This window comes from Phyllobates terribilis, unplaced genomic scaffold (genome assembly GCF_046119375.1).
Source record: "Phyllobates terribilis strain yellow unplaced genomic scaffold, ASM4611937v1 Scaffold_5__5_contigs__length_657084704, whole genome shotgun sequence".
In the NCBI taxonomy this organism is placed as follows: Eukaryota; Metazoa; Chordata; class Amphibia; order Anura; family Dendrobatidae; genus Phyllobates; species Phyllobates terribilis.
The window spans coordinates 527,381,302-527,394,078 of record NW_027362765.1 but is presented as its reverse complement, the minus strand read 5'-3'; the positions used below and the strand labels follow the sequence as shown (position 1 = coordinate 527,394,078).

Sequence of the window (12,777 nt, the reverse complement as noted above, 5' to 3'; positions counted from 1 at the left end):
AAAGTAAATAAGTAAAGTAAATAAGTTAAATTAATCAATCATAAAGTGCTTTTCTAGTCACTAATGCTAATCCAGTCATGCACTGGAGTAGCATTTCTGGAGTTAGAAACTCCAGTACCTTTGCTGAATTTGATGGACGGGGTAGCAATGCCCCATCCTGTCTCTTCTCCAGCTCCATACATTTTGGTGGAACGGTTTCAAATCGCTTTGAAAAGTCACATTTTGTTTTTCACAAAGTGTTGTACACTAGTTTTCTGCCATAAAAGCTTTGATGAATAGGCAGAAAAGATTTAGACAAAGAGGCTCATTGCCAAGGAAAATAAAATTAATCCAAAAATATTATAAAACATCATAAACTGTAAGAGACTCAAAAATTACAATGTTGCCCCCCTCAAAAATAATCTGGGTGAAATAGTGAAAAAGGATGGGGGGGTTAAGGGCAATATATTACATGCCTTCTCTATATATAGTTGCATACACTGCTCAAAAAAATAAAGGAAACACTTAAACAGCAGAATATAACTCCAAGTACATCAAACTTCTGTGAAATCAAACTGTCCACTTAGGAAGCAACACTGATTGACAATCAATTTCACATGCTGTTGTGCAAATGAAATAGACAATAGATGGAAATTACTGGCAATTATCAAGACACCCTCAATAAAGGAGTGGCTCTGCAGGTGGGGACCACAGACCACATCTCAATACCAATGCTTTCTGGCTGATGTTTTGGTCACTTTTGAATGTTGGTTGTGCTTTCACACTCGTGGTAGCATGAGACGGACTCTACAACCCACAGAAGTTGCTCAGGTAGTGCAGTTCATCCAGGATGGCACATCAATGCGAGCTGTAGCAAGAAGGTTTGCGGTGTCTGTCAGCGTAGCGTCCAGAGGCTGGAGGCGCTACCAGGAGACAGGCCAGTACACCAGGAGACGTGGAGGGGGCTGTAGGAGGGCAACAACCCAGCAGCAGGACCGCTACCTCCGCATTTATGCAAGGAGGAACTGGAGGAGCACTGCCAGAGCCCTGCAAAATGACCTCCAGCAGGCCACAAATGCGCATGTGTCTGCACAAACGGTTAGAAACCAACTCTACGAGGGTGGTATGAGGGCCCGACGTCCACAGATGGGGGTTGTGCTCACAGCCCAACACCGTGCAGGACGCTTGGCATTTGCCACAGAACTCCAGGATTGGCAAAGTCGCCACTGGCACCCTGTGCTCTTCACAGATGAAAGCAGGCTCACACTGAGCACATGTGACAGACGTGACAGTCTAGAGACGCTGTGAAGAGCGATCTGCTGCCTGCAACATCCTTCAGCATGACCGATTTGGCAGTGGGTCATTAATGGTGTGGGGGTGGCATTTCTTTGGAGGGCCGCACAGCCCTCCATGTGCTCGCCAGAGGTAGCCTGACTGCCATTAGGTACCGAGATGAGATCCTCAGACCCCTTATGAGACCATATGCTGGTGCGGTTGGCCCTGGGTTCCTCCTAATGCAGGACAATGCCAGACCTCATGTGGCTGGAGTGTGTCAGCAGTTCCTGCAAGATAAAGGCATTGAAGCTATGGACTGGCCCGCCCGTTCCCCAGACCTGAATCTGATTGAGCACATCTGGGACATCATGTCTCGCTCCATCCATCAATGTCAAGTTGCACCACAGACTGTCCAAGAGTTGGCGGATGCTTTATTCCTGGTATGGGAGGAGATCCCACAGGAGACCATCCACAACCTCATCAGGAGCATACCCAGGCATTGTAGGGAGGTCATGCAGGCACGTGGAGGCCACACACAATACTGAGCCTCATTGTGACTTGTTTTAAGGACATTACATCAAATTTGAATCAGCCTGTAGTGTGTTTTTCCACTTTAATTTTGGGGGTGACTGCAAATCCAGGCCTCCATTGGTTAATAAATTTGATTTCCATTGATGATTTTTGTGTGATTTTGTTGTCAGCACATTCAACTTTGTACAGAACAAAGTATTCAATGAGAATATTTCATTCATTCAGATCTAGGATGTGTTATTTCAGTGTTCCCTTTATTTTTTTGAGCAGTGTAGGTTGAAAAAAGACCTAGGTCCATAAAGTTCAACTTTCCTCCACCAATTGTACATTTCGTCAATAATTTAACTATAACCGGCAATGTTATGTGTATCAAGGAAATCATCCAGCCCTTTTTTAAAAGCTGTTATAATGTTTGCCATTGCTACCTCTTGAGGTGGTCATTCTACAGTCTGACTGCTCTGACTGTAAAGAACCCTTTCCTATTTAGCTGCCGGAATCGCCTTTCTTCCACCCGTATTGAGTGCCCCTTGGTCCTTAGTATGGTCTTTGGAAGGAATAACTCATGTGACAGTCCTTTGTACTGACCACAAATATATTTGTACATATAAATGAGATCTCCTCTGAGACTTCTTTTTTCCTAGCTAACCAAGCCCAACTTTTTCAGACTCTCATCAGATGAAAGGCCTTCCATCCCTTGTAATAATCTAGTTGCCTGCCGTTTAACTGTCTAACTTCTGAATATCCTTTTTAAAATGTCCAAAACTGGATCCCATATTCTAGATGTGGCCTCACCAAAGATTTATAAAGGGGTAATAATACACTGGGATCGCGGTATTTTATTTCTCTTTTTATACATCCTAAAATCTTGTTTGCTTTTGCGGCTGCTGCTTGACATTGAGTACTGTTGCTCAGCTTATTTGTGAAGAGAATACTCAAGTCCTTCTCCTGTTCTGTAGTCCCGAGTATACTCCCATTTAATGTATATACAGGAATAGGATTACTCCGTCCTAGCTGCATTACTCTACATTTATCTACATTAGATCTCATTTGCCAAGTGTTTGCCCATTCACTCATTGTATTCAGATAATTTTTAAATTTTGTAATGTCAAGGTCAGATTTTAATATCCTACATAGTTTTGTGTCAACAGCAAAGACTAACACTTTACTCCCAATCCCAGCCACAAGGTCATTAATAAAGAGGTTAAAAAGAATCGGTCCTAGCACAGATCCCTGCGGTCCCCACTGCTGAAAATATATCCCATTTAGAGAATGTACCATTTACGACTACTCCTTGTTTCCTGTTCTGTAACCAGTTCCTTACCCATCTGCATATAGTTTCCCATAGTCCCTGCTTCTGTAGCTTCAGTATAAGGCTGTTATGTGGTACAGTATCAAATGCCTTTGCAAAGTCGGGATAAATCACATCCGCCGCATTACCAATATCCAGATTTTCACTTACCTGTTCATAGAAACCCAACATGTTGGTTAGACACAAGACTTATCCTTCGTGAATCTGTGCTGGTTGTCAGTTATTATATTATTCTCAGTGATATAACTCTGCAGGTCATCTCTTATAATGCCCTCAAAAACTGCACACTACTGATGTCAGACTTCGGCTATGTGCCCACGATCAGGCTAGAGCAGCGCTTTGGACGCAGCGTATTTTCCTTTCTCCTTCTAGGTCTTAGCTCCATGTACTGAGCATTTGGAGCCTGAGCTTGGTCCAACAGCGGCCCAGGGGGGAGATTTTATGCAGATTCCAGTCTATTGTCTGGCTAGCATAACCAATCCAGGTGAGCGCCTTTTACATTCTGCCCCCGAGCTGGTTATATCGATGCACACATGGAGCACATTTTTCGTGAGTGCAGAAGAGAGTGACCAAAGTTATTAAGGGAATAAGTGAATTAAGGGAAGAGGTGAATTGCAAAACCAAGACAGGCCATCAAACTTGGGGTTATACAGTTTGGAAAAATGAAGGCTTAGGGGCGATCTTATTACAATGTACAAATATATGAAGGGATAGTGCAGAGATCTTTCTAATTATCTTTTTACACCCAGGCCTGCAGTGATGACATGACGAAGGGGGCATCCTTTACATCTAGAGGAAAGAAGGTTTAATCATAATTACAGACAGTGATTATTTACTGTAAGAGCAGTGAGACTATGGAACTGTCTGCTACATGATGTTGTCATGCTTAATTCACTAAAAAAAAGTTCAAGCAGGGGCTGGATGACTTTCTTAAAAAATATATTACATGCTCTGAGTAGATTTTGTGATGGGGCGTTAATCCAAAGAACTAGTCTGACTGCCGTATGTGGAATTGCAAAGGAATTTTTCCCCTAAAATGGGGCAATTAGTATCTGCTAAGGCATCATGAAGTTTATGCCTTCCTCTGGATCAGCATGTTATAGCTTGAACTGGATAGACTTGTGTCTTCTTTCAGCTTTACTCTGTGGAATCCTAGACAGATTCAATTATGTTGAGATCAGGGCTTTGTGAGGGAAGTGATGTTGTGGCCCCCATAGAGCTATGATCTCATCATGATGTAGAGCACCAATGAACATACAATATGCAGGTCATTCAGCTTCAAACTAAATGTGAATCCACCACAATTTGTATGTTATACATAGAAGACATCACATTAGCATCCAAAAACACAACATTTCGGGTACATTCTCCTACGGGTTAGCATAAAATCTACACAGTATATTAGCAGTGTTGTAAATGAGTTTTGAAAACCTCTCATTCACACACCAAGGGGAACATGCATAGCATAAATTGATAAGCATTGTAAAACTGAATGTCAGCTAATCCTGTAAATACCACAGCTGATTTCACTGTTTGCAAGGAAAAGGGCGAAATATGCAGTAAATGCTTAGAAATCCGCAACGATAAATATTAAGATTTCGCTGTGTTTTTTTTCTACTGCGGAAATTCTTCAAGAAATAAGGCAAATTGGAAGATATCTTAGTTATAAATTTTGTAAAGAAAAAAAAAAATCAACACAAATTTTGACATGTTCATATTAAATTACAATGCAATTTGGTAGGTAAAGACTATATAAAACGTATTTATGTTTAGGTAAAAAATAAATGAAAATGGAAACTATCGAAGGGGACACTTAGAGGGCTTTACTTTCATGTTCCATTGGGATAACAGGACCTATTTTGCTAGTTTCCATATGGTTAGTTACCATTTCTTTGCAAGCAATGTGTGCCTTTTATCCAATAGGAGAAGCTCCTAATTTACCAAGAGAAAAATTTGCAAAGAACTACTGCTGGCTGAATTCACTCTCATCATATTGCCAATAATTGCATAGACACCCATTTTATATTTTTATTTATAAATTACTAACAAATTCCACAAGTACTGTACAGTAATATCTTTTTAGGGTCCCATAAAGAACTAACAAAAGCCTAAACTTGGTTAAAACAGTTTTCTACAGAAAATTGAAAAGATTTTGATAATACAGTAAAAATACAGAATTCTGTACAAATATTCATAATCAGATTTTTTTAAAATTTTCAATGTGTCTTGTTAGCAAAATACAATTCAGATTAAGCATGTATGAAAATATCTGCAAGAATACGCTATTTATTCTTTCCAGAACAAGGTACAAAAATAATGCTCTACATGAAGAAGGGTGAAAGGTTCTAGAAGAAGCCTACATCTGAAAGGGAGCTCTCCATTTCTAGAATAGCAAATGATCAAAAATGTGAAAAGTCCAAACTATTACAAATAAAAATGTTTGACACATTCTAACAGTGTTTCTAAAAGTTATATAACAAATACCAAATCTGTCCTTTGTGATACATGCGAAGAAAAATGGTTAGAATATTCACAACTAATACTATACATAAAATGGGAAATCACTTCATACTAAATAATTATAAAACAAACAGAATTTGCATAATAAATAAAATTTAGGATGACTACTCAAGAAAAGACCATTTTTAAGTCTATAGCAAAAGAACAAGTTTGATTCTATATGACAGTCTTCCTTCTTTGAAGTTATGCAAAATTATGGACTATGCAAAACATCTAAAACTGTTACTTTTCTTTGTTCAAAACATTTTGAAATAATTTTTATTTAATTTTTTGTAGCATAATGTATTGCAATTTTAATAACATCCTTAAAGTCCAAAAAGTGGGAAGAAAAAGGGCTACAATTTATTTTGCATACACTATTTTTGGTCTATTCAAATATACACTGCTCAAAAAAATAAAGGGAACACTCAAATAACACATCCTAGATCTGAATGAATGAAATATTCTCATTGAATACTTTGTTCTGTACAAAGTTGAATGTGCGGTCAACAAAATCACACAAAAATCAGCAATGGAAATCAAATTTATTAACCAATGGAGGCCTGGATTTGGAGTCATCCCCAAAATTAAAGTGGAAAAACACACTACAGGCTGATCCAACTTTGATGTAATGTCCTTAAAACAAGTCAAAATGAGGCTCAGTATTGTGTGTGGCCTCCACGTGCCGGTATTTTTTTGAGCAGTGTATATATAAATAACGGTGACCTTCCTGCCAAAGAAGATGGCATCCAAAGGCAAAAATGAACTATGACAATACAACAGATTTTGTATAACCTCTGCCATAGGTGCCATACACACATTAATATATATACAGTGCTCAGCATAAATGTAAAAGAATATCTCCTGATCTGAACCCAACTGAAACACCTATGGGGAATTCTGAAGAGACAAGTTGAGAATCACTCTCCATCCAACATCCAGGCTCTAAAAGAGATTGTTCTTGAAGAATGGAAAACAAAAGATGTTGCAGTATGTCACCAACTTGTTCTTTCCATGCCTAGAAGACTTGCTGCTATCCTTAAAAATCATGGAGGTCATACAAAATACTGTGTGTAGTAGTTTTTGATATGGAGTGTATTCATTTTTACATCAACAAATTTTAGTAAAACTGGAGATTTTGTATTAAAAGTTATATTAGCAACCTTACTCATGTTATGGGTTAAAAAATGTTCTATCAAACTCAGTCTTGTCAAAATTTGGGAAATTGTTCTCGTGTTCAGTAAGATATTAATTAAAATCGTACTTTTCAGTGTGTACTCATTTACGCTGAGCACTGTGTATATGCAGTGGTGTGAAAAAGTGTTTGCCGCCCCTTGCAGATTTCGTATTCTTTTGCATGTTTGTCACACTTAAATGTTTCACATCACAAAACAAATTTAACAAAGATAACACAAGTAAACACAAAATGCAGTTTTTAAATTAAGGTCTTTATCATTAAGGGAAAAAGAAATCCAAACCTATAGGGCACTGTGTGAAAAAGTCTTTGGGAAGCGGAGTTCAATTTCCCTAGCCACACACAGGCCTGATTACTGCCACACCTGTTTTCAATCAAGAAATCACTTAAATAGGACCTGCTTGACAAAGTGAAGTAGACCAAAAGATCCTCAAAAGCTAGACATCATGCTGCGATCCGAAGAAATTCAGAAACAAATGAGAAACAGTAATTAAAATCTATTGGTCTGGAAAAGGTTATAAAGTCGTTTCTAAAGCTTTGGGACCCCAGCGAGCCGCAGTGAGAGCCATTATCCATAAATGGCAAAAATATGGAACAGTGATGAACCTTCCCAGGACTGTCCAGCTGACCAAAATTACCCCAAGAGCACAGCGACAGCTCATCCAAGAGGTCACAAAAGACCCCACAACAACTTCCAAACAACTGTAGGCCTCACTTGTCTCAGTTAAGGTCTTGTTCATGACTCCACCATAAGAAAGAAACTGGGCAAAAATGGCATGCATGGCAGAGTTCCTAGACGAAAACCACTGCTGAGAAAAAAGAGCAAAAAGGCTTTTTTCAGTTTTGCCAGAAAACATCTTGATGATCGCCAAAGACTTTTGGGAGAATACTCTGTGGACTGACGAGACAAAAGTTGAACTTTTTGGAAGGTGTATGTCCCATTACATCTGGCGTAGATATAACACAGCATTTCAGAAAAGGGACATCATACCAACAGTAAAATATGGTGGTGGTAGTGTGATGGTCTGGGGCTGTTTGCTGTGCTACTTCAGGACCTGGAAAACTTGCTGTGGTGAATGGAACCATGAATTCTGCTGTCTACCAAAAATTCCTGAAGGAGAATGTCCGGCCATCTGTTCGTGATCGCAAGCTGAAGTGCACTTGGGTTGTGCAGCAGGACAATGATCCAAAACACACCAGCAAGTCTACCTCTGAATGGCTTAAGAAAAACAAAATTAAGATTTGGAGTTAAGGTCCTGACCTTAATTCGATTGAGATGCTGTGACATAACCTTAAAAAAGTGGTTCATGCTCGGAAACCCTCCAATGTGGCTGAATTACAACAATTTTGCATAGATGAGTGGGGCAAAATTCCTCCAGAGAGTTGTAAAAGACTCATTGCCAGTTATCGCAAACGCTTGATTGCAGTTCTTGTTGTTAAGGGTGGCCCAACCAGTTATTAGGTTTAGGGGGCAATCACTTTTTCACACAGTGCCCTGTAGGTTTGGATTTCTTTTTTCCTTAATTATAAAGACCTTCATTTAAAAAAAGCATTTTGTGTTTGTGTTATTTTTGTCTAATATTTACATTTGTTTTGTGATCTGAAACATTTAAGTGTGACAAACATGCAAAAGAATAAGAAATCAGGAAGGGGGCAAATACTTTTTCACACCACTGTATATATACATATATATATGCACACACACATACATACACTCACACACAAGGTGAAAGTAAAAAAAAAAAAATTATCCTACGTTGATTGGATGCCACATTATGGCAGTATTCTACATCATACAATGCTGAGTAAGGCATACTATGTGCCACAATTCTTTTTATAAAAAAATATCACTGTCTAATATAAAAAAGAAAAAAAAAATCAAATTAAGCTTTTTTTCTTTTTAGTTGCCTTATTGTGATATCAATAAAGAAAAACATAACTTACAAATCGCACTTGATTACAGCATCATCACTCTGCATTTGCTCTGTTTCTGTTTGCAGCATTGACATTCATGGGAGCTTAAAAGGTGAGATCGTAAAAATAACTAAAATTATTAAAATTACTATGTTGATGCTAGTGAAAATGTCATATTTTAAAGTGAAGCTTGATTTGGTCGACATTTAATCTTTCTTCTGCTTTTGCAGCCTAAATTGAACTTTTTCTCTTTTGGTGAAATGTGCACGTTGCAAATTAGCAATTGTCAATACTTGGCGCTGTAGGAAACTCCTCTGAGTTTCTGCCCCTGCTTGTAAGTTATGTGGCCGCAGGTTTATGTGCTATAGTGTATATATTATATATTATAACAGTACAGCTGGTCGCTGCTACAGAGCTTTGTGATATGGCTTTTTAATTATGGAACAATGGCGGCTAAATCTGAATTTTTATGAAAAACTTTTTTTTTATTAATAATCAAGAACAAACAAAGCAAAGAAGCTGCATAGTTGTCAGACACATAAAGCTGTAATATCTGCTTTGATAAGTCTTGGGTTTCATGCAAAGGGCCTGTTTAGTGGCAAAAAGACCCTATAGCTTTATTCTACATTTGCCGTTGTATATATTAGGCAGATATTCTCCGCTAGAAGCAATGGTCCTTTGTAATATTAAAAATGAAGCAAAACGCAATTATTTTATGTTCAGACTGTATGAATCTGCCTGAAATGTAAAAAAAAAAAAAAATTTTTTTAAAAAAGTCCCATTTTAAATCAGAGGCATAGGCGCAAGTACAGTTGGAGCTACCTAGACTTATGAGCGTCACATTATGGCTCAACACCACTCTACGCTTATGCAGGGGGTATTCCTGATGACATTGGACACATAGTACTGCGTGTATCTAACAATTCTAACGTACATTAGATGCATTTACAAAGTAGACTTTTTTTTTTTAAAGAGAATCTTGTTTAAATATGAAGTGAAAAAAATGATCAAAATGAAGAATTTCAGTGACATGAGGCAAAATGAATGGTCTGTCAAATACCTCTTTGAGGTAAAATACAATTGAGAAAGGAAAGCGCATCTTAGAGTTTGTACAATTGCATTTAATTTCTCACATACTGATTCCGACCTACACACATTTGTGAATATAATAAGGTGACCTCATTAAGAACCTTACAATGACTTTCATCAGTCACTATGTCATTGTGCACTGTGCATGAAGCTAGAAAAGAAATAAGCACAAAGCAATATCTATCCCTGACTACAGGGGGCAGTATTATTAGCAGATGCTAGTGGGCAGTATGGGGCTGGAGTAAATGGAAAAGTGTAACTTCCTGCCTTGTCTTGAAAACATTATATAGTAGCTTGTTACATGTATCAAATGTTATCATCTCTAATTGGGGCGGAAGGGGGGACAATTCACTCTTCAGGTATCAGGAAGGCAAAGACACATTTTCATTAAATGTATATTTCTATAGATTTTTTAAACCATTACAATTTATTTCCATAGTCTTTTCAAAACTATATTCCAATTTGTCAGGCTTCTCATACAGGTGAAGATTCCATATGCTACCCAAGTCCTGTATCGAAATACCCCAGACAAGACAGAGTGGCAAATTACCCTGACCTTGGCTCCCAGCACCCAGGTCATAGGCCCCAAAATCCAGCCCTCAAACTATTTCTCTGCCCTGAACAATAGTGAGAACATATTAAAGAAAACCTATCACTTGCACAAAAAATGGAGTTATATACCTTGTAAAAATCCCTAAGCTCTGTTAATGCTGCCACTTTTTTTCTGTTTTGTGCTGCGTTGCTCCATTGTAGGGGTATTACATTTGTTGCTTTAGGAGCACAGTATGTGAAATCTCTGCTTGTAGTTCAGCTGCGTGTTTCTTCAGAGTCTTCTCTGGGGTGTGTAATTTCACCCTTACCTCCTATAAGTTGCAATCACAGCTCTGCAGTTGATCCAGTAGTCTCAAACTCTTGTTCTGCAAGGGAAAGTACACCCCCCAGAGAAGACTTAAACACCCAGTTGGACTGCAAGTAGAGATTTCACATACTGCAGTACACAAGCAAGAAAGGTGATTATCTCTACAATAGAGTAACGGGGGGAAAAAAAGCAGAATCCAGTGGAGCGCATTGATTTTTGCAAGGTATTTATCTCAATTTTTGGAGCAAGTGACAGGTTCTCTTTAAATGTAATTCTAATTAGTTCACAATTACTTTTTATAACTGTTTTAGGAAGACTATTTACCAGAAAAATAGTACTAGCAAGCATTCTGTACAATACAGAAAAAAACACTATATCTTTAAAAATATTACTAGCTTCCAAAAATAAACAATAACAATACAGAAGATTCTAGATATGTTATAGTCCTCAAATAAGGTGAACTGCACCCTAATTATTTCCAGACATTTTTTAGCTTTTTTTTATAAGTCTATTTTTTTTAAAAGAATCTTTAATAACATAATTAAACAATAAAAACATCAATATTTTGTACATCTCTCCTCAGATGATTTCATGCAGCACAAATGGCAGTAATAATCAAGAGCTCCTGAGCATTAAAGAGGACCTTTCACCAAATTTTTCATGCTGAACTGTTCAATGTAACAATGCAATAGTGGCTGCATGGCTGAGCAAAAAAATATTATTTTTTATTCTAGTTGAGATATTAGCAAAGTACGGTATTTGGCACCTAATGAGTTAAATTTTAAGTCCAAGTGGGTGTTATCAGATAAAAACTCATACAGAGAGAAGTAGTTCACAACCCCAGTGAAATATCAACTTGGGAGAGGTGAAATTAAAAAAAAAAAAAAAAAAGTTTTATTCCGCTTTCTGCTCTGCTATTATTTCCCAAGTCCAGCTTAACATGAAAAATTTGATAAAAACTCCTCTTTAAGTATAAAAATCGCACAGCCAAGTATAGCCCTTCCACGCACAGAAAACCATTGGATATTACTGTAGGAGAAAATATAATTTACTCAGACAATAACAAAATAAAATCAATGGATAGATGGGAAGTGTGGATATTCACTTTCCATTGGATCATACCGCAGGTTCAATGACTGTACTGCTACCGTATATTGTCACAATGGTATATTCCCTTTGCACTTTGAGAATTCCTGTGAACACAAGTTTTTGCTTTTTTTTTTTTTTTTTAAAAGGTCATTTTCTAAGGATTCAACTAAAAGTGAGCTCTACCAAGTAGAGCGCAGAAGGTCTTGTAGTTTTAAATAAACTCTCCTCGGAAAGGAAACAAGTTGGAGTTTTGCAGTTGCCAACGATAGCGCAGCCGAGACAAAGGCTGGTCTTCCACATTCTCAAATTCACTGAAGCCCAGTTGATTGAGCACTTCATAAACTCCAGCTTTGGATGCCACCTGTAAAAACACATATTCCAAGGTTAACAATGATTCTTTGTGCATCCAAATATTTTCATGTTTATATGTGGAGATTTATAACCCAAAGAAAAGGAGTGATCTGTGGAGTTGGCCCAGTTTAATTATTACTCCACACATACCACACCATAGTATTGTTAACAAGTCTGAGGACAATTAATTACAATGCTACAATAATGACATAAGAGGTAAAATATGTAACCATCTTCATGAATGTTATGAATATTACTTCTTTATTTTTCTTTCATTATTGATCATATTCATAGGGGGATTATAATGAGGGCAATCTGGGCTACCGCCCGGGGCCTGGGACTCCGGGGCGACCTTGGCCAGGTTGCCCTCAGTATAATATGTGCGGCGCGGCAGCGCCAATGCGGCAGACACCGGCAGGCAGAGGCGGGGGGGCCCCCGGACCACTCCCTCAGCAGCGACGCAGGGCCGCTGCTTCTTCTTCGGCCGGGCCAGCACAGCACCTGCTAACTTCCCTGTGTGCTTGTGCTGGGCCGGCCACGTCACAGCTAGGAGACACGGCCCTGTGTGTGGCCGTGTCTGCTAGTGTGACGTCACACAGAGTGCGCCCTGCACTGCTGCACCGGAGAGGAGCTAGACGACGTCTGGAGCCAAGCCGGGGGATGGTGAGTGACGTGTGTGTGTGTGTG

General features: G+C 38.5%; 1 protein-coding gene across 3 annotated transcripts in view; it reads right to left on the bottom strand.

Moving 5' to 3' along the window:
* Positions 1-5,115: 5,115 nt before the first annotated feature.
* Positions 5,116-12,777, bottom strand: part of PALD1 (phosphatase domain containing paladin 1) — a 354,590-nt gene continuing 346,928 nt past the window's right edge. For all 3 annotated transcript variants that reach the window (XM_073685734.1, XM_073685736.1, XM_073685735.1), the window contains one exon: positions 5,116-12,100. In XM_073685734.1, the coding sequence (XP_073541835.1) occupies positions 11,951-12,100 (150 nt within the window). In that variant the 3' untranslated portion in view covers positions 5,116-11,950. The remainder of the gene's footprint in view (positions 12,101-12,777) is intronic.